The 22,827-nt window shown below is 49.2% G+C and overlaps 1 protein-coding gene across 1 annotated transcript in view; it reads right to left on the minus strand.

Annotated features, from left to right (window-relative positions):
- The window catches only part of LOC142490545 (immunoglobulin superfamily member 3-like), a 64,347-nt gene extending 60,489 nt beyond the window's left edge, over positions 1-3,858 (minus strand). Inside the window, exon 1 of the mRNA XM_075592957.1 lies at positions 3,617-3,858. Coding sequence (XP_075449072.1) covers positions 3,617-3,707 — 91 coding nt within the window. The 5' untranslated portion in view covers positions 3,708-3,858. The remainder of the gene's footprint in view (positions 1-3,616) is intronic.
- Positions 3,859-22,827: the final 18,969 nt, after the last annotated feature.

A 22,827-nucleotide genomic window follows, 5' to 3' on the forward strand; every position in this document is an offset into this window, starting at 1 on the left:
CGACCACTGTGGCCAAGCACAGCCACCTACTGTCCCACCCCCACAGTCACTCCTACCGACCACTGTGGCCAAGGACTGCCACCTACTGTCCCACCCCCACAGTCACTCCTACCGACCACTGTGGCCAAGCACTGCCACCTACTGTCCCACCCCCAAAGTCACTCCTACGGACCACTGTGGCCAAGCACTGCCACCTACTGTCCCACCCCCACAGTCACTCCTACCGACCACTGTGGCCAAGCAGAGCCACCTACTGTCCCACCCCCACTGTCACTCCTACCGACCACTATGGCCAAGCACAGCCACCTACTGTCCCACCCCCACAGTCACTCTTACCGACCACTGTGGCCAAGCACAGCCACCTACTGTCCCACCCCCACAGTCACTCCTACCGACCACTGTGGCCAAGCAGTGCCACCTAGTGTCCCACCTCCACAGTCACTCCTACCGACCACTGTGGCCAAGCACAGCCACCTACTGTCCCACCCACACAGTCACTCCTACCGACCACTATGGCCAAGCACAGCCACCTACTGTCCCACCCCCACAGTCACTCCTACCGACCACTGTGGCCAAGCACAACCACCTACTGTCCCACCCCCACAGTCACTCCTACCGACCACTGCGGCCAAGCACAGCCACCTACTGTCCCACCCCCACAGTCACTCCTACTGACCACTGTGGCCAAGCATGGCCACTTACTGTCCCACCCCCACAGTCACTCCTACCGACCACTGTGGCCAAGCACTGCCACCTACTGTCCCACCCCCATAGTCACTCCTACCGACCATTGTGGCCAAGCACTGCCACCTACTGTCCCATCTCCACAGTCACTCCTACCGACCACTGGGCCAAGCACTGCCACCTACTGTCCCACCCCCACAATCACTCCTACCGACCACTGTGGCCAAGCACAGCCACCTACTGTCCCACCCCCACAGTCACTCCTACCGACCACTATGGCCAAGCAGTGCCACCTACTCTCCCACCCCCACAGTCACTCCTACCAAGCACTGTGGCCAAGCACAGCCACCTACTGTCCCAACCCCACAGTCTCTCCTACCGACCACTGTGGCCAAGCAGTGCCACCTACTGTCCCATCCCCACAGTCTCTCCTACCGACCACTGTGGCCAAGCACTGCCACCTACTGTCCCACCCCCAGAGTCACTCCTACCGACCACTGTGGCCAAGCACAGCCACCTACTGTCCCACCCCCACAGTCACTCCTACCGACCACTGTGGCCAAACACAGCCACCTACTGTCCCATCCCCACAGTCACTCCTACTGACCACTGTGGCCAATCAGAGCCACCTACTGTCCCATCCCCACAGTCACTCCTACCGACCACTGTGGCCAAGCAGTGCTACCTACTGTCCCACCCCCACAATCACTCCTACCGACCACTGTGGCCAAGCAGTGCCACCTACTGTCCCACCCCCACAATCACTCCTACCGACCACTGTGTCCAAGCACAGCCACCTACTGTCCCACCCCCACAGTCACTCCTACCGACCACTGTGGCCAAGCACAGCCACCTACTGTCCCACCCCCACAGTCACTCCTACTGACCACTGTGGCCAAGCACTGCCACCTACTGTCCCACCCCCACAGTCACTCCTACCGACCACTGTGGCCAAGCAGTGCCACCTACTGTCCCATCCCCACAGTCACTCCTACTGACCACTGTGGCCAAGCACAGCCACCTACTGTCCCACCCCCACAGTCACTCCTACCGACCACTGTGTCCAAGCAGTGCCACCTACTGTCCCATCCCCACAGTCACTCCTACTGACCACTGTGGCCAAGCAGTGCCATCTACTGTCCCACCCCCACAGTCACTCCTACCGACCACTGTGGCCAAGCAGTGCCACCTAGTGTCCCACCCCCACAGTCACTCCTACCGACCACTGTGACCAAGCACTGCCACCTACTGCACTTACTCCCTCACCTGCTACCTGTGTAACTCTCCCAACATACCGCTTAGGCTAAGGCCCCGCTGCCTCAGACCGTGCACCCGCACTGCAGACAGGCGGCGCGTGGTTTGAGCAGAGGGCTCTCCATGTGTTCCGATCTTCCCTTAGAAGCTGCCTCTAACTCCAGATCTGGCGCTGATAGGCTCACCAGTGCACGACGTGACGCGTCACCCCTCGGTATCACAATTCTCTTGCATCCCCTCGTGGCTGATGCGTCACAGCGCATAGCGAGCCGTGTAGTGAGGGGAGACTGGGACCGGCTCGGGAGGATACCCCTGCTGGTGATTAACGCACACACGGCCGTGCGCTCCCTGGACGCAGCGGGACCAAAGCCTAAGAGTGTAAGCTCTCCGGGGCAGGGATTTCCTTTCCCATTGTCTGATTTTTCTGCGCTTACTTTATTTTTATAATTCCCTGTACTCTATTCTTTGTGAAGCGCTGAGTACACTTTTAGCGCTATATAAAGAAAGACATACATACAAACTGTACACACATGCATACATGCACACATACACACACAAAACATACATACAGTACATACACACATATATACATACACACACAAAACATACATACAGTACATACACACATATATACATACACACAAAACATACATACAGTACATACACACATATATAGATACATACATACATACTGTGGTGCCATCGCTGTCCTCTAGGGGCTGAATGGGGAAGCTATTGGACTTTGTCACCACAGAGAGTTAATTTAATCCTCCTTGGAATGGCAATTCAGGTGATAACTAATGAAGCTAATCAACCTGTTCTGAATAGTCAGGAAGTGCTTTAAAAGGCTGGAAGCTGCAAGGCACAGTGAGACCGTTTTCCCCAGAGAAGGGGGGAGACAGAGGAGCTCCCCAGCTAGTGGAGGCTGGCTAAAGAAGTGTGAGAGAGCAGTGCTGAGAGAGCAGTGCTGAGAGAGCAGTGCTGAGAGAGCAGTGCTGAGAGAGCAGTGCTGAGAGAGCAGTGCTGAGAGAGCAGTGACAGCTGGTTACAGAGGAACACAGGAGTTTCCCTGAGCTCCCGTGGGCTTGGATCCCAAAGAGAAGGAAGGAAGATAGACTGTGCTGAAGCAGGGACATCGCCAGCTGGACTTACAGATAAGCCAAACCCTTATTTGCTGTATACAGAGACTTTATATGCGCAGCAATAATATCTGTTTGGGGTGGAATGAGCTTAGCTATCCACCCGGGTTAGTAAGGGTTGGAGCTGAATGTGTAGTTAGCTTTCCTAATGGAAATAGGATTTGATTTTATAATTTGTTTTTTTCTTAAAGGAACGGTGGGCTTATTCATATTATTTATCCCTGTAAATAAACCCCAAGTATAGAGAAATACAGCGTTTCCTGCCTCATTTGGGACAAAAGAGACTGCAATGTGGTGTCGGCATCACAATACATACATACATATACACACACACACACACACGGCATACACACATAAATAGATACACACACATACATACATACATACATACATACATGTCAGTACATTGCTGCAGCTTATCGTATTAACCCCTCCCGGTACCAGTATTATTAACCCTTCCTCTGCCACAGTCCTGCAGAGCACCATTGCAGCTGATGCATGTTAACCCTTTGTGTGCAGCGCTTGGCTGCCAGACTTACCTGCGCATAAGAGGAGTGCGGTGGTGAGCAGCCAGCTCTGGGTGCTGGGGGGGAGACCGTCACACATGCTGCCTCTGGATCTTCTGCTCATTGCTGAGTCTGTGGCTGGTACCCATGTGCCGCCTTATATCCCCTCCAGGGGCGAAACCTCCGCCCTGTCCCATCCCCTCCTCCCCCCCACCAAGGGTCAGATAGTACTGATGGGATTAGGGCAGGGCTGGGGACCTCTAGGACTGCACGGCTCAGCCAATGGCAATGGATGATACCTGCCTACCTCTAAGACAGCTCAGGGGATGAGCGCATGGATACAGAGCCGACACCACTAGGACAAGACGGGAGAAGTAGGGAGTGGAAAAAATAACAAGTTGTGGTACTGTGGGTTTTACCATAAAAATATACCCCCCAGTATCATCCCACTTCAGAGGCTAGTTCATGGATCCAACTACTAGACATGCTAGAGAAATTCTAAAGTTGCATTTACAGTCACATGAGCAGACATATTTAAGAGACCCACCCCAAAAATCAAATCAGATCACTAAATCTGTCTATATCTATGTGTATATCTTTTTATATATATCATACACATTATTTAAGTTATGGTGGGGGAAAAAGGCGACAGAAAAACTCCACCGTTTGCATATAGCCAATTAGGAATATCCCTTGTGAGCACATTCACACGTCTTAGACAGGTCTGCACCCTGCCTTTCACCATTATCACCCAGCATACAGCGCTTCCACTGCAGCAAGGGTTTCTGGGAATTTACATGCAAATGGACACACAATGTATCACCTTTTGCCTGAAATCCATTTTTACATGGAACTCTTATAAGCAAATGCTCTGCTGTTTACACAGCTTTTAAGCACAGCATGGGATTAGATGCAAAGCCAGTCAAACCCCTCACAGACAGCTGTTTCGACCTTTTCGGTCTCGTCAGTGTGAGGTTGGTTGTACTGGCTTTGCAATGTTCAAGCTGGGCAGGTTTACCGTGCACATTATTTACGTTATGGTGCGTGAAAAAGGTGACAAAACCGCCCCCGTCAGCATATAATCAATAAGGAATATCCCTTGTGAGCACAGTCACATGTTTGCCACCCTGCCTTTCCCCATTATCATATATAAACGGGAAGGGAAAAGTCTGCGTCCGCCTATAGCAAAATGTGTGAGTGAAGATACACCGCGTGCAATGTAGGGCAAGTGAGATATGGTAGAAGAAAGAAATGAAACCCTACAGTTTGCACTGTGTCAGTGATCCATGGTCCCTTATACTATTTATAACAAGTCAATAAAAGGCTTTTCATTTGCAATCAATTATTCACATCACAGCGAGTGCATACTGTAGGGTTTCTTTTCTTTCTTCTAACATATCATATTGCAAATTAAAAGCCTTTTATTGACTTGTTATAAAAAGTATAACTGACCATGGATCACTGACACAGTGCATACTGTAGGGTTTCTTTTCTTTCTTCTACCATATCTCCCTATTATCACCCAGCATACAGTGCTTCCCCGGCAGGAAGGGTATATTGTCATTTGTTGACATTTCCGGATAAATGCCTCACTGTCTGTGTTAGACTATATCTTTTTACTTATTGAGGTGTGTCCGTTGTGTCTTAAAACATAATCATGTGTGTGTTTGCACGCTATTCTTTGCAACAATATAGCTGCGGGTAGTACCTTGTTTTGCTACAACTCACTTTCCTACAGGCTCATGTGCCCTATAGTTATTTATTGCCATCCCTTGGTCATTACTATTGCCCTCTGTTTATCACTTTACACTGTGTCCTAGGTGGGTATCAGCAGTAGTGTTACATATTGGGCCTTGCAGTACTTGCATGTCCTCTGTAATTTGGGGGTCGGAGCCCCTTCCAGTTCTTTGTGTAGTTCTATGGCACATCGACACATTGTGTTTATATTTGCCTTGGAATACCCGTGTGCTCTTTCAGGGAATTTTCTTGCTGTTTTCAACTATTTTTATATATAAATATAAAAAAAGCAAAATGAAAAGCAGCGTTTCTGCTTAAACAAAGTAACGACTATGAAACAAATTCCTTTTAGAATTAAAAAACATTAAAAAAGTGATACAAAGTATGAAATTGTTCTTTTCTTGTGTACAACGTGTTAAAGGCAAGTAAAGCTAAAATGTAACGTTATCACATAAATGTTTTTAATTTGTAACAGCAAATATGTTACACGCTCATTTAAAAAAGTATTATTTGTGTAGGTGGAATCTGAGAACAGAGACGCACAGCTATCTCTATAGATACGTCCGCTGAATTACCCAGAAGTCTCCATGTTTCAGATGGATAATATCGGCTCTTTTACTCCCAGGGTCCCCAGGAATGAGGAGGGGGCAGATTAAAATAAAGAATGGATCATTTCATTGAATTGCCCTAGTGTAGAACTGAACTGGTTCCCTGGTTTGTATATAACATTTTTTGGACAGTAACAATATCTGGGGTATTTCCTGCAGCAAACTTATATCTCTCTTTTATTCTTGTTCTTTTAATGTGTGTGTAGTGACAGAGGTTTGGGTACAGGATGGGGCTGTGTGTGTAGGGGCAGAGATTCAGGTACAGGATGTGGCACTGTGTGCAGGGGCAGAGGGTTGGGTACAGGATGGGGCAGTGTGTGTAGGGGAAGAGGGAAGGGGCAGTGTGTTTAGGTGCAGAGGGTTTGGGTACAGGATGGGTAATTGTGTGTAAGGGCAGAAGGTTGGGTACAGGATGGGGCAGTGTGTGTAGGGGCAGAGATTTGGGTAGAGGATGGGGCACTGTGTGCAGGGGCAGAGATTTAGGTACAGGATATTTAATTGTGTAGGGGCAGAGGGATGAGTACAGGATGGGGCAGTGTGTGTATGGGCAGAGGGTTGGGTATGGGATGTGTAATTGTGTGTATGGGTAGAGGGTTTGGTACAGGATGGAGCAGTGCATGTATGGGCAGAGGTTTGGGTACAGGATGTGTAATTGTGTGTAGGGGCAGAGGGTTGGGTACAGGATGGGGCAGTGTGTGTAGGGGCAGAGGTTTAGGTACAGGATGTGTAATTGTGTGTAGGGGCAGAGGGTTGGGTACAGGATGGGGCAGAGGGTTGGGTACAGGATGGGGCTGTGTGTGTAGGTGCAGATGGATGGGTACAGGATTTGGTAGTGTGAGTGGGTGCAGAGGATTAGGTACAGGATGGGGCAGTTAATGTAGTTACAGAGATTTGGGTACAGGATGGGGCAGTGTGTGTATGGGCAGAGGGTTGGGTACAGGATGTGTAATTGTGTGTAAGGGCAGAGGGTTGGGTAATGGATGTGGCAGGTTGTGTAGGGGCAGAGGGTTGGGTACAGGATGGGGCAGTGTGTGTAGGTGCAGAGAGTAAGGTATAGGATTGGGCATGTGTTTATGGGCAGAGTTTTGGGTACAGGATGAGGCAGTCTGTGTAGGGGCAGAGGGTTGGGTACAATATGGGCATTGTGTGTAGGGGCAGAGGTTTGGGTACAGGATGGAGCAGTCTGTGTAGTGGAAGAAAGTTGGGTACAAGATGGGGCAGTGTTTGTAGGAACAGAGGGTTTAGGGTATGGGGTTTTAGGGTAAGGGGCTTTAGGGTAAGGGGCTTTAGGGTAAGGGGCTTTAGGGTAAGGGGCTTTAGGGTAAGGAGCTTTAGGGTAAGGAGCTTTAGGGTAGAAGTCCAATGTCTTCCTGATCGGCTATGTTCTGTATATGTAGAGATCCAATAGCGGAGTCAGGTGCCAATAATAGATGAATGTGTCCCCAGTGGATATACAGTGAGGGACCTTTGATAAGGCTCTCCACTTACATGGATCTATGTTAGCGCCCACTTTTATCACCATTTTTATTTTTTCACTTCACATTATACTGTATGTAGATCTCCATCACACGTTCAAATTGATAACCTATTTTAAACAATTACCATTAAAATGTAAGTATTACCTTTTCATTACTCACTTCACTGGTATTATTACTTACGGACGTTTGAGTGCTTCACTACCTGGGATCTTTTTCTCCTTTGTTGTTGTTAAATTGCAAATGTCAAGGAGGAGGAGAGTAGAACTAACTCCAATTCTCCGATAGAAAGGTTACTAAACAAACTAATTATACAGCTACTTAAATTCATTCAATAGCTTACAATTACATATATATTAAAAGTTAAATAAAGAATTAAGTTATATATTTCTCACTGAAGATTTTGAAAAGAATTAAAGAGGCGACCGTTGAAATGGACTGGGCAGGGTTCTCTGGAGAAGAATTATGAGAAGCATTCAGAATCCATTTTGTCTGTCATGTCGTGTCTCAGTATCCTCTCAGTATCCATTTCTGTGTGAAAGGATGTGTTTTTTGTACGGATGAGTTTCGCTGACAGTAGATTTTCAAGGTTGTGTCTGTGGCTCAACACCCAGAAGTATAGTGATAAGATGCACTGTATCCTGTTGTGTACAGAATTAAAGTAATAAGATGTACCCTGACGTACGTTGTTGCTGTTCAGAGCTGTTTTGTATCAGTTTTACTAGCTTTTTGGGACCTTGAAAATGATAAACTTAGTATTGGGAGAGGCCTGCATGATCACCGAATGTATGCGTCACTTCTGTCATGGGAGACCAGGCAGTTAACACTTGGTTACCAGGATCATTCATTGAGCAAAACAGGTAAGTTAAATCAATTGTAATTTCTTCGCATAAATAGGCATACACAGAATGGAACACAAAATGCAGACGAAAAACACACTTACTGTGTGTCTGGGGTTTGAAAACTAGACTGTGCTAGGTGCAGGGAAAGGTAAAAATGAGTTTTACCCTGACAGGTACTTAGCCCAGAATCTTCCGGTTCCCAAATCGGCATGAAGTTTTACACACTACCGCTACGTTCCTTTCTGAGAACTTGGACTTTTTCTTGACCGGGTGTTAGTACCAAACTCCTGCGACTAAAATTGGCTTGCAAGCCAAGCCGCGACCGCTACGCTCTATTTTGAGAACCTGGTCCCAAAAAGACAGGACTTAGGGGCCTATGCACTAAGCACAGGAAAAAATATATAATGCCCGGCTGGGTGCCCCTGAGCCAGATTCGGAATGGTAGAGTGTCAGCTCTGCAACCCAGCAAGGGTGGTAATACTGCAAATGTATTCAAACCTTGATTCATAGTGGGTGAATGTAAAGTGTCAGCTTTGCAGCCCACTAATGGCTGCAATACAGGGAAAAGGGAGATCAAAAAGCGCACCAGCACAAACGGAGCAGGAAGAACCCAGGACAAAAAAAATGATTAAAAAAAGAACGCTGTGACGTTCGAAATGCATTGGATGGGTCTTTTGTCACATTAAAGTGCCCTTTTAATCATTTTTTTTGTCCTGGGTTCTTCCTGCTCCGTTTGTGCTGGTGCGCTTTTTGTTCTCCCTTTTCCCTGTATTGCATTGAGTAGCTGCACAGCCTGCCTGCCTGCCCTACCAGGATGTGAGTACTTGTATATTTTTCAGGGGAACCTGCAAATGAGACTGATGGTGAGTGGGTTGCACCACACATCACATGTCTTCAGGAGGATAGTACCCATTATATGACACAATAGGTACTATATCAATTGTTATTACCCTGGTACAGTGGTCTGGCTTATTATTATTTTGAGATATACCTGCATTTGAGCGCTTCAGCTATTTTCCATATTACACTAATGGCTGCAACCCTGTAATTGTGTTAGAACGGTCTGTATGTGTCCCGCTAGGTGTAAGGGGACAACATGTATAAGTCATGTAGCAGAGTTCCCGTCAGTCATATGGTGTAAATGTGAAGTGTCAGCTCTGCAGCCCACTGCTGGCTGCAAGCCTGTAAATGTGTTAGAATTGTCTGTGTGTGTCCCGCTAGCATAAGAGAACCACATCATTATGCTGAGTAACATTGTATCAGTTATGTATCATGTTTCACTGCCAACCGCAAGAAAGGAGAAAGGTTTTAAAAACAAGCAGTCTTGCGCGTAGCATAGTATAAGCAGCAAGCTAACTTTGGATAGGAATGTCCCAGCGCTCTGATTTTTGCAATGCATACTGCTAGTAGGTAATCATTGAACCGATTATGTTTTCTGTATTAGAAACTTTCTTATGAAGTAATGAATGAAAGTCCCCCTCATTTTGGTGTATTATTATAACGGTAAGGGGATTTTCCTTCAGGCATCCAGAACAGGAGGTAACACTTAAAGTGTTAGTACTATGCTTTATAATGCATGGCAGGAAATCCAGGGAGTAAGCAATGCATAATTTAGAATCAGGCTTCTAAAGCACCCTGCTGATTTGGTTCCCCTGTTTCTGGAGACAGGCCATAGTTCAAAGAAACTGACACTGTCAAGTGTTGAGTGGGTAGGGGGAGAGATAAATAGATTTCCCTGACATATGTCCAGGTGTCAGGGGAAAGGCAGACAACATGCCACCAGGGAAGTGAGCTTGGCTAGGTATGCTAAGCAGCTTAAGGGCAAATTTAGCACATGCTCGCAACATATCTTGAAGCCTCTTCCAGGCTCCCTGAAGTGTGGGCAAACCTTGCCAATAGGTGGGATGTTTTGTTCCCACGCCGCAATTTGTTGCACAGTGTAAAGATAGGACTTGTGAGGTTTCAAAAGGCTGAGCAGCCAGTCAGGAGGTAAATTCAACATGTTGTAAAACGATTAATCTGAGATTCCATCTAAGATATTTCCTGTAACCAGATTTAACATCGTAACTAAGTGTATTTTCATATTATTTTGTAAATTAAACTGTGTATGTTCATTGTGTGAATAAATTACAATTTATTTTATCTCACGTTTTGCTCAAAGGATCTGGGTATTTTTGTGTTAAAAGCATTGGTCTCCCGTTACACCTAGGGACCCCTTAAAGTTACTGGGACCCTTTGCATCCCTATGCCCCATTTACCTTTCTGGGCTGTGCTGAAGCAGGGAACTCTAGCGGTGAGTCGCGCAAACTTTTTCAAGGAGAGATATTGCCAGGACAATGTGAATATATGTATGCGGGAATCAAGCATGATTCCCTGGTACATTTTTGGGGTATCCTTCAACTCTGGACCCTGACTACTTAGACACATTCTGACAACACTTTCTCCCCAAACCCCCCCTTGAAACCCATACCCTAGCAATCCCTGCTTGCTGGCATCCCTGGAGAGGCAAAAACATTTTTTACAAAATGTATTGTAGCTGTAACAGGGTGAATAAACGTCACCAGCCCTATGGCTGGCAGACCTATGTTTAGGTCTGCAGTGCAGCAGTGACCGGGTTAACATTCAGCTGGGAGGGTCTTGTTAATTAATATAAGGGAATTGTGCGCGCTGTCCCTCCAATTGCTCTCCCTCGACTTCCAAGTCTTCCCTGCTGCTCGTAGTCTCCTGTGATCAGCGGGGCACACTCAGCACATCAAACACAAAAATAGGAGCGCATGGAAAGAAACAAAAAGACTGAATTAAGTACATAAATCTTATATAATAAAATATCAAAATGAAGGCCAAAAGACATTACATTTGGACTAAGATCACATATATCAATAGGCCCGTGACACACACTGAGGATAGGGTACTGACACCCAAAAAAACTAACAATAGGAGTGATTCCCTAGTTGGTAAACAAGAGAGAGAGAGAGTCCAAGACTACAAAGATGGTAAAACACAGACCTGCGAGTGACGTCATACGCAGCGACGTTACGTCTGTTACGACGGACTTCCGTGCTGCAGCCTAGAGACACCACGAGGACGCCGTAAGGAGGATAGTGAGTCTCGAGGTCTTTTCATTTCTTTCCATGTGCTCCTATTTTTTTGTTTGATGGTCTTTTTAATTAGTCTGGTCCCAGCTGCCTCATCAAGGAGCTTTAAAAACCCCAGGCTGCACGCACATGCAGCCTATCTGACCCAGTGAGATATACTGTAATGCTGAGGGAGAACTACTGCTATAAGGTCTGTCTCCACTATACTGTTTTTGCTATACTGATACTCTGGACTCTGAACAGCCCTTGTTGGGAAAAGGGCAAAGCCCTGCTCAGTACTTATTTTCTGTTTGTTGCATATGCTGAAAAGAAGCTGTTTTATCTTTTTATGCAATACTAGCTGAGAGCCCCGGCGTTGCCCGGGATGTTTGTGGTGTGGGGGTGGCATTTGGGTGGGGAGTGGTCCACGCGGCCCATGGCAGTGTGCGTTGGTACTGCTGCTGTGGCTGTACTGATGGTGATTGTATCGGTGTGCTGATTTGGGAGGGTTTGTTGCTGATGTGGGGGTGCGGATGTGGGTGTGCCGATGGGGAGGTGCGAAGGTGCCAATGTGTGGGTGCTGATGGTGTTGATGGGGGCTGGGAATGGTGGGGAGCCGAGAATGCCAGTGTGCTGGGGGGGGGGGGGCATGGGATACCGGTGTGCTGATGTGGTGGTGCTGGGGATAGTGTATGTGTGTGTATACGTGTGTGTGTGTATATATACACACGTGTGTGTGTGTATACATGTGTGTATACATGTTTGTGTGTGTGTGTATACATGTTTGTTTGTATACATTGTGTATGTGTATGTGTGTGTGTGTATACACGTGTGTGTGTATACACGTGTGTGTGTGTATACACGTGTGTGTGTGTATACACGTGTGTGTGTGTATACACGTGTGTGTGTGTGTGTGTATACACGTGTGTGTGTGTATACACGTGTGTGTGTGTGTGTGTGTATACACGTGTGTGTGTGTGTATAGACGTGTGTGTGTGTGTGTGTACACGTGTGTGTGTGTGTGTGTGTACACGTGTGTGTATGTGTGTACACGTGTGTGTACACGTGTGTGTGTGTGTACACGTGTGTGTACACGTGTGTGTGTGTGTGTGTACACGTGTGTGTGTACACGTGTGTGTGTGTGTGTGTGTGTGTGTGTGTGTGTGTACACGTGTGTGTGTGTACACGTGTGTGTACACGTGTGTGTGTGCACGTGTGTGTGTGCACGTGCGTGTGTGTCTACGTATACGTGTGTCTACGTGTGCCTGCGTGTCTACGTGTGCCTGCGTGTCTACGTGTGCCTGCGTGTCTACGTGTGCCTGCGTGTCTACGTGTGCCTGCGTGTCTACGTGTGCCTGCGTGTCTACGTGTGCCTGCGTGTGTATGTGTACGTGTGTGTGTCTACGCGTGTGTGTCTAAATGTGCCTACGTGTGTGTGTATATACGTGTGTGTACGTGTGTAGGGAGGGTGGGGGCGAAGGGCAGGGAGGGTGGGGGCGAAGGGCAGGGAGGGTGGGGGCGAAGGACAGGGCCGGGGGGGGAGGGTGAAGGGCAGGGCCGGGGGGGGTGAAGGGCAGGGGGGGGGTGAAGGGCAGGGCCGGGGGGGGGGTGAAGGGCAGGGCCGGGGGGGGGGTGAAGGGCAGGGCAGGGCCAGGGGGGTGGTGAAGGGCAGGGGGGGGGGTGAAGGGCAGGGGGGGGTGAAGGGCAGGGGGGGGGGGTGAAGGGCAGGGGGGTGGTGAAGGGCAGTGCCGGGTGAAGGGCCAGGGGGGGGGGTGAAGGGCCAGGGCGGGGGGGGGGGTGAAGGGCCAGGGCGGGGGGGGGGGGGTGAAGCGCCGGGCCGGGTGAAGCGCCAGGCCGGGTGGGGTGAAGCGCCGGGTGGGGTGAAGGGCCGGGCCGGGGGTGAAAAATCTCTTCCCGTGCGGTTACTTACCTCGCTCCTCCTCGGGTTCCTCGGCGGTTCCCCCCGGCGATGCGGAGCTGAGACGCTCAGGTGAGGGGGGGTGTGGGCCGCGGCCCGTGCAGCTCCCGACAGAGACAGCTAGGCCTGAGAGCCGGAGCAGCGCGCGTGGGGATGGGGAGCTGGGGGCGCGGCCTCTAGGCCTGAAGGTGAGAGCGGCGACAGCGTGCTCTGGGGGGGGGAGCACCGGGAGAGCACCGGGAGAGAGGGTGCTCTGGGGGGGGGGGAGGGAGGGTGCTCTGGGGGGGGGGGAGCACCGGGGGAGCGGGTGAGCACCGGGAGAGAGGGTGCTCTGGGGGGGGGAGGGGAGGGGGGGAGCACCGGGGGAGAGGGTGCTCCGGGAGAGCGGGTGATGTTGAGGTCCCGCGGAGTGGTGATAGGGGGTAGTTCCGTTGTTGCGGGCCATCGGCCAGGAAAGGGGGGGGGGGGCGGACAGAGGGTGAGGGGGGTGAGGGGCTCCGGAGCAGCATCGTGCTGTGGATGTTCGGGTGAGTGGGGGGGGGGGGGTGAGGGGCTCCGGAGCAGCATCGTGCGGTGGATGGTGGGGGGGGGGGTGAGGGGCTCCGGAGGAGCATCGTGCGGTGGATGTATGGGTGAGGGGGGTGGGGTAGTTTTGGGTGTGCTCCGGGGATGTTCGGGTGAGGGGGGGGTGTGTGATGGAGCATCGTGCGTTGTATGTACAGCAGCGTGCGTTTGCTGTTGGTGTGAGGGGGGGGGTGATGGAGCATTGTGCGTTGTATGTTTGGGTGAGGGGGGTTGGTGATGGGCTGCAGTAGCGGGAGAGCTGTGGCGTGCGTTTGTAGTGTGCATGAGGTTGGGGGGGGGTGATGGTGGAGGGGGGTGCATGAGGTTGAGGGGGGTGGTGGTGGAGGGGGGTGCATGAGGTTGGGGGGGTGGAGGTGGAGGGGGGTGTTTGTAAGAGGCAGTGCGGTGAGTGTTAGGTGCTTAGAAGCATTCCCAAAGGTCACTGAGGGGTGGGACAATGTGGCAGTGGTGTTGGCCAAAGGCCAATGAGAGTCAGTGAGGGGTGGGACAGTGGGGTGAGGGGTGGGACAGTGTGGCAGTGGTGTTGGCCAAAGGCCAATGAGAGTCAGTGAGGGGTGGGGTGAGGGGTGGGACAGTGTGGCAGTGGTGTTGGCCGAAGGCCAATGAGAGTCAGTGAGGGGTGGGACAGTGTGGTGAGGGGTGGGACAGTGTTGAGGTGGAGTGACAGGCCAAAGGTGCAATGCGATTGGCCCTAGGGACACAGGGCATGCAGACAAACATACAGACATTTCAGAAATATATAGTAGCTATACACACCACACATACATAAATACACACCACACATATATATATATATATATATATATATATATATATATATATATACACACACCACACATACACACACATATATACATATATACACACACACACACACCACACATATATACACACACACCACACATATATACACACACACACACACACACACACACCCTGCAGCCCGTTTTTCTCACACACACACACACACACACACACACACACACACCCTGCAGCCCGTTTTTCACACACACACACACACACACACACACACACACACACACACACACACACACACACACACACACACCCTGCAGGCCGTTTTTCACACACACACACACACACACACACACACACACACACACACACACACACACACACACACACCCTGCAGGCCGTTTTTCACACACACACACACACACAACACACACACACACCCTGCAGCCCGTTTTTCACACACACCCTGCAGCCCGTTTTTCTCACACACACACACACACACACACACACACACACACACACACACACCTTGGTGCTGTCTGGTGGCTCTGCAGTTGCAATGCCGGGCAGGCTGCAGCCCCATTGGATGGGAGCGGTCACGTGACCGCTCCTCTGCTTCCCCTCAGAGGTTTTTTTTTTTTTTTTTAAATGAGCTAGCAGCCCTTGTTTCCCGCTGCTGGCGGCCCTGATCGCGGCGCCCCTCTAGCCAAGCACAGTTTGGGAAACACTGCTGTACCTGATTCGGCAGTCTGTGGTAGCAGACGTGAAGGTTTTGATAGCTGTGAAGCGTGGCCCCAGAGCGTTCCCAAAACTCAGTGAGGGGTGGGACAGTGTGGAAGTATTAGGGCATTGGTGTTGGACGCAGGCCAATGAGAGTCAGTGAGGGGTGGGACGCAGGCCAATGAGAGGTGTGTGGGGGCGGGCATTGGACGCAGGCCAATGAGAGTCAGTGAGGGGTGGGACAGCGTGACATTGGTGTTGGACGTAGGCCAATGAGAGGTGTGCGGGGGCGGGCATGGCCTGAGCAGGAGTGACAGGCCCAAGGTCCAATGCGATTGACCCTTGGGACGCAGACATACAGTGATTTCACAAATATATAGTAGATATTTGAGGCTCAATAAATAAGCCATATCAGAAACCCATGTGTGGTTGCATGTACCTTACAACATATGGTGTTAGAAGTGGGATACAGAGAGGACCCTGCATTTGAAGGGCCACACATACTGATGCGGCCGAGTTTATTCGATCATTTGCCCGGTCTCGGCCGCAGCAGTAACCTGGCGCGCGCCGGATGGTGCCGGGCGCGCGCCGAAGCCGCGGAGGAGCGCCCTCCGATCAGGGCTTTCTCCCTCCGCTCGCCGGGTCCCCCGGAACCCCCTGCCGCCGTCCCCCATATCGCGGGACACCAGGGCTCCCTCGGGGAGCCCTGGACGCGTGTGCAGGGGGCGCAGGCTCCCGATGACGCGTGACCGCGCGTCGGTGACGCGCGGCACGCCGAGGAAGTGGGGCTAGCAAGCCGGGACATTTCCCGGCTTGCGGTACTAGCCCTACTCAAATTAAACGTGTCGCCTGTGTACATTAAAAAAAAAAAGGAACATTTTTTAAAGGAGTTTCTGTGCGAGCAGGCCAAACAGCAGGGACTGTTAATGCAGGAGCAGGACAAACAGGCAGAGCGAGATGAAAGACAAGCAATACAAAACCAGCTACTATTGCAGCAGCAAACCCAGCTCCTAATCCGGCAACAGGCAGCACAGGATGAGCAGATGACTAGGCTGCTGGCCCAATTTCATGGGTCTGCCGGTCCAGAACTTTCAGGCTGCTGGTCCAATCTCATGGGTCTGCCAGTCCAGAACTTTTGAACAAACTCCCGTTCCTCCTGAGGAAAATGACTCCGAATGAGGATCCAGAGCCTTTTCTACTGACATTTGAAAGGATTGCCTAAGCCCAGGGCTGGTCTTCAGATCGCTGTGCAACCGCTTTGGCCCCGCTCCTCATAGGAGAAACCCAGGCCTCATATTAGGGCCTACCAGCAGATCAGGCATTGGACTACAAACAAGTAAAAGCCGCCATACTGGATTGCTTAGGTCTGACCCCAGAGACCTACCGGCAGCAGTTGCGGAACCTGATGTACACCTCTAAGATGAGACCTCGGGTCCTAGCTCAGCGGTTATTGGACCTGTGTACTCGCTGGATACAACCCGAGCAGCACACTAAGGAGGCGATTCTTTAACAAGTTGTTTTGGAACAATTCCTTCAAGTGATAACCCCTCCCGCACGCTATTGGGTAAAATGCCATGCTGCTAAAACCCTAGCTTTGGCTGTCCGGCCCTTTGAGAACTTCCTTGGGGCCGAGGATCAGGAGAGTGTCCTGGGCCCGACGGATCCGACTCCACCGACACTTGCGGACTTGTGGAGATCGGACCAACGGGGAAACTACGGCCCACACACACGCAATCGCCAAGTCCCACGGAAGGAGCTGTCGTTATAGCAAGGGAGAGGTCCAAACGCCGGTCCCCACCGAGACCTACATCTACTTATGTCGACTCATTGCCAAATGAGAGGAACTTCAGAGGACCACACGCAGGACCCATCTGATACCTGGCCTCCATTATCCAGTCCAGATGAGCTGTATCCGCATCAACCTACGGTGAGGGATCCCTCTCCATGTTCTACCTGTGGGAAACAAGGCCACCATCATATGGAATGTCCAAGGATGGATTGTACCTTCAACAGGACAGTCTCCTCGTCCTTCCCCAGAGAAAGCCCAGATTTTCGCAGCCACCTCATAGGTCTGAGGTTTGTGGTCAAAGACCCATGCCCTCACATCCGAGGGGAGCTGCTGCAGTAGTTTCTCTTGAAAGATCAAGTCCAGTAGGTTATGGATTTTTGTAACCCCATTCTCCTCCACACACTGAGTCCCGTGTAAGGCCATGCGACCGGCATAGTCAGCAAATGACTCCCGCGGGATTACCCCCCGTCCGGAACTTGCCCCTGTATGCTTCTGGGGTCAGGGTGTACTGAGTCAGCAGCCTACTCTTACATGACCATAGTCATCGGCATCCACGCGCAGAATACCCTGCGCTTGACTTTTCCAGATAACAGTGGTCGCAGTCTGACCACCCAGTCCCTCCTTGGAATTCGGAATCGGGAAAACTGTGTCTCAAAGAAATTTAGGAATGCATCAATGTCATCTGTTCCATCCACAAACTTGCTGAAGCTGTGGTGATCCACCAGAGGAAGCTCCTGTTCCCTGTTTACAAGGTGAGAGTGGTGGGATTTTCCGAGCACTGCTGCCAGCAGCTGTACATGCTCCGCAATGCTAAACCCCTCTCCCCATGCAGCAAAAAGTGCAGTGAGCACAGGGACGGTAAGTCTGTCATCCGTAGCGGCTACCCCTTCCGCATTCCCTGGCGCCAAGCCACCCACATCCAGGTGGTAACCGGCACTCTCCTCATGTCCTTGCAGCCTCGGAGCTGGAGGGACCTCCTGCACTCTGGGCTGAATAGCGTCTGCTGCCACAGCAGCTCCAGGGGAATGCCCTTATGGTGGGCCCATCCTGGCCTCATGAAGCTCCAAATCCTCCTCCAGCTGTACCTTTGACCGCCCATCTGTCGTTAAGCCATAGCCAGCACATCTCTCCATGATCTTCGCCCGGTCCCAGGATTGGAACCTTCCTGAACGGTTACTCATGTTGCTATCAGGGTATGGGTAAAGGGACAGTGAAATATCTTGTGCTCTTTAGAAGTGTGTGTAAGTTGCCACTTGTCGGGGGAGCTCGCAAGCCACGAGATCCCCCACTATACAACAGAATCCAGCAGGAGACTATAGCATAGCTTCAATCAGTATCCCACACGCTGCCACCAGTTAATATAAACCTGTCACGGTGGACCAGTACTTATTAACACTTTTATATTTTTGGGATTCTCGATTAAACTCAACAAGGTGGGCAAAATAAATTATAATTTAGTTCCTTGATAGACAAACACATGAAAACCTCAGAATACACTTAATACAACACTTACTGGGATGGGGAAACAAAATAAATTGTACTTTGAACGAAAGCGCAAAATATGCAGTCTCTGATTTAAAGTCCGTTTGCAAGTTGCCGATCTAATATCTCCGCCAAATGAAGGAATTTTGTTCTTGTTCGTTAGCCCCGGTGACTCCCGAACTAATTCTAACAAATTCCTGAATTAGCGGTAAAGCCTTTGTTACAATGTTGTTAAGCGCTTGCGTCCGGGAACCGCTACTGCTGTACTTGAACAGAATCCTGTGCAAAGTTTGGATATGTTATGAATCACCCGGAGGATAGCTCGGCGGGCAGGTTTATAGGGCACACAGACCTATCTCTAACATGGATGCCCAATCCCCTCCGTGGGAACATTTAACCCACCAATCCCCGATTTGCCCGAAGTTTGCAGACCGGGCAAAAAGAGGTTTCCGGTTTGTAAAGCGCATGTGTCAGCCTGACACCTATGTGGTTTAACATACCGGGGGTCCACCCCCAGCTTGGCGACCCTCAGTCTAGGGTTTGGTCCCAAGGTGTCAATGGCTCAAGCTGAGTGCCGGGATCTGGCCCTCAGCAACTTCCCGGCCATTTTAACACTTGGATACTCTGAGGTTTTTCAACCCTGCACTTCACTAGACTCAGAGTCTCCCACTTAGCAGGGGTTCTTTGAAGTGTAGGGATTAAAATACCCTCAGCTCATTCACCCTTAGCATATTAATATTAAAGATTTTTCCCAGGCTTGCAGAAAAAGTTTCTCCTTGACTGTACATTTTAAACTCACAGTATATGACAGTTTATTAAAACAATATGTTCTGCTTATGCCACTGTAATAAATTTGATATGTGGGTGCATGATTTCTTTACTTGGACTTGCACTCCAAAAATTAGAGTGCTAGCTGTGAAAGGTTGCGCCCATAGGAAACAAAAGTCAGGAAGTCAGACAGGGACACGTAGACAGGTATTCATTGGTAAACCAGGACAGGTTAATTCCACTGACAGTTTATGCTTTAGAACCAGATCACACATAGAAATAAGATAAACGGCTAACAGATAGATCTGGTTTAGAGTACATTGCAGGGTTACTTTAAGCTCACCAGGTGGATTTTCATGTATCAGCTCTTCAAGGAGGCAGGAGCAGCAGAATCTGGAGAGAATAGAGTTTTGCACAGCAGCTGCAGTGAGGTACAACCTTCTCCAACTCCTTCTCCCACTCCTTCTCCAACTCCTACTCCAACTCCTGATCTGCCAACTCCTTCTCCAACTGCTTCTCCAACTCCTGATCTGCCAACTCCTTCTCCAACTCCTAATCTGCCAACTCCTTCTCCAACTCCTTCTCCAACTCCTGATCTGCCAACTCCTTCTCCAACTCCTTCTCCAACTCCTTCTCCTAATATGCCAACTCCTGATATGCCAACTCCTGATATGCCAACTGATCCCTCTTTAAATAGCATCAGACACCTGGTTCATTAGGACCAAACCAAGTTAAGCCAAACACGGGGGAAACATTTCCAAAACATACACAAATAGAAAACATAATAAACCTGGTGTCACATATACAATTTGCTACAGCAAAAACAAAAGTAAATATCAATCCCACGGTTATTACTCTTGCACAATAAAAAGTTTATTGAAATTGAATATCACTTAATTTAAACCCCATACAATGGTATAATCCACCATGTAAGGTTTTGCAGGCAGGAAACGCCCTCTTCTTTTCACAGTCTGCACAAGTAACATCACATACCCACACCACCGTGATATAGTTCAGGTAAGGATTTGTCTATATTTATTATACCTGGCCATTTAGAATTAACCCCCTTCATTCCTGGTAGAACTGCCTGCATGTGTACAATATGTTAAAACTGTGCAGCAAATTAACCACTCCTGCCTTCATGTGACTGCCTTCAGGACACCACATGAAAGGTTAGTAAAGTTTAGGGTAGAAGAGAGAACAGATAGCTGGGCCCAGCAAAAAGAAACCAGTGAAGACAGGAACGTGGTGCACTGCTTGCAAGAAAACTAATATGCATTTACTCTACACAGAATGTACACGCAGCCCTGTCACACTTTCTGTGTCCGTTCGCAAGTTAGCCCGCTTAATTGAAAGGCTCTCTTGTGGGATTCTAAGTTCCCCTAGTTCTGACGTCAATTGACCGACTTCCCACGGCAATAGACTTTCCCCCTTTCAAGTTACGCAAGATAACAAGGCACGGATACATTCTGTCGGGAAACCACTTCAGACCTAACCGCAAAGCACTTATTCAATTGACCGTGTGGTTACGAAGTCGAGTGCTTGAAAATGGAGACATATCCTTCAAAGCAGACCTCCCGTATACAGCCACGCTTCTTCAATCAGCGCTTGCTTCAGGGCTCACAATGCCATCTTGTGCCTGAAAACCTAATAGCACCGTTTGTATGCAATCCTATTTCTGCAAGCAGGGAACAGGTTGTAAAATGGGAATTAGAAGGCTGGGACAGGGGCAAATACATCAGGGTAATGCATATACTTTTAACCCCTTCACTCCCAATGCGAGTTGGGGTTAATCAGCCGGGTAGAATACCTTTATTAATGGCCTGATTAACCCCTCCATCGCCACACCCTCGTCTCTCCTGTCTTGACGACTGTAACCTCCTTCTGTCTGGCCTTCCTGCCTCTCACCTGTCTCCCCTTCAATCTATCCTAAACACTGCTGCCAGAGTAACTCTAATCCTTCCTAAATCTGTCTCCGCGTCTCCCCTGCTGAAATCCCTCTCCTGGCATCCTATCAAATCCCATATCTCACACTCAATTCTCCTCCTCACTTTTAAAGCTTTACACTCTTCTGCCCCTCCTTACACCTCAGCCCTAATTTCTCACTATACATCATACCAACTCTTGCGTTCTGCTCAAGGATGTCTTCTTTCTACCCTTTTGTATCTAAAGCCCTCTCCCACCTTAAACCTTTCTCACTGACTGCCCCAAACCTCTGGAATGTCTTTCCCCTCATCTATCCACCTTTAAGACCCATCTAAAAACACACGTGCTTAAGGAAGCATATGAATAGCTCCATGGCTGATCATTTACACCTCATACATTAACCTTGGCCCCCTGCAGACACACTTACCAGAATGCCCTCCTACTGTCTCTGTACATTCTTCCTACCAACAAATTAGATTGTAAGCTCATCGGAGCAGGGACTCCTTTTCCTAAATGTTACTTTTATGTCTGAAGCACTTCTCCTCTTTATGTGTTACATATATTATTTATATTATTGCCACGTATATTACAGCTGTGAAGCGATATGTACATTAATGGCGCTATATAAATAAAGACATACTGTACATACATACATACACACACACTTTGTTTACCGGTATCCTATTGATCATTTAGCAACCACTGTGGTAGGTGTGCTAAGTAGTCATAATAACATCAGATGTACTAATCCAGATCAATAATGCACATATGCGCTGGTGCACTGCCCCATTATATTCTGGTTATGGCGACAGTACCTGTGAATGGAGAGAATGAATAGTGTGGGCTATGAAGAATGTGCCCCTAGTGTATCTTCAGAGTAGTCTGGTGGAGTTGGGTACCACAGACACACGTTATGCTGATGGATATCTAGGAATGTGCTGCTATACACATCCTTGCAATGCAGGAGTGACGAGTGACCATAATTGAAAGAAGAAAGAATGAAGCCCTTGTTTAACCCTATAGGAGCCAGTGTCTCTAGATTCTAGATCTGGCCCGATTCCTTGCGTTCTTCTCAAGCATGTCTTCTTTCTACCCCCTTTGTATCTAAAACCTTCTCCCGCCTTAAACCTTTCTCACTTACTGCCCCGCACCTCTGGAATGCCCTTCACCTCAAAACACGACTAGTACCCTCTCTATCCACCTTTAAGACCCACCTTAAGACACACTTGCTTAAAGAAGCATTTGAATAGTACTGTGGATATTCTGAACACATGATACATAAAGCTTGGCCCCCTGCAGATGCACTTACCAGAACTTCCTCCTACTGTCTCTGTACGTTCTCCCTACCTACCAAATAGATTGTAAGCTCCTCGGAGCAGGGACTCCTCTTCCTTAATGTTACTTTTATGTCTGAAGCACTTATTCCCATGACCTGTTATTTATATTATCTGTTATTTATTTGATTACCACATGTATTACTACTGTGAAGCGCTATGTACATTAATGGCGCTATATAAATAAAGACATACAATACAATACAGAGGAGGAGGACCTGATCCCATTC

The sequence above is a fragment of the Ascaphus truei genome, chromosome 3, assembly GCF_040206685.1.
Source record: "Ascaphus truei isolate aAscTru1 chromosome 3, aAscTru1.hap1, whole genome shotgun sequence".
In the NCBI taxonomy this organism is placed as follows: Eukaryota; Metazoa; Chordata; class Amphibia; order Anura; family Ascaphidae; genus Ascaphus; species Ascaphus truei.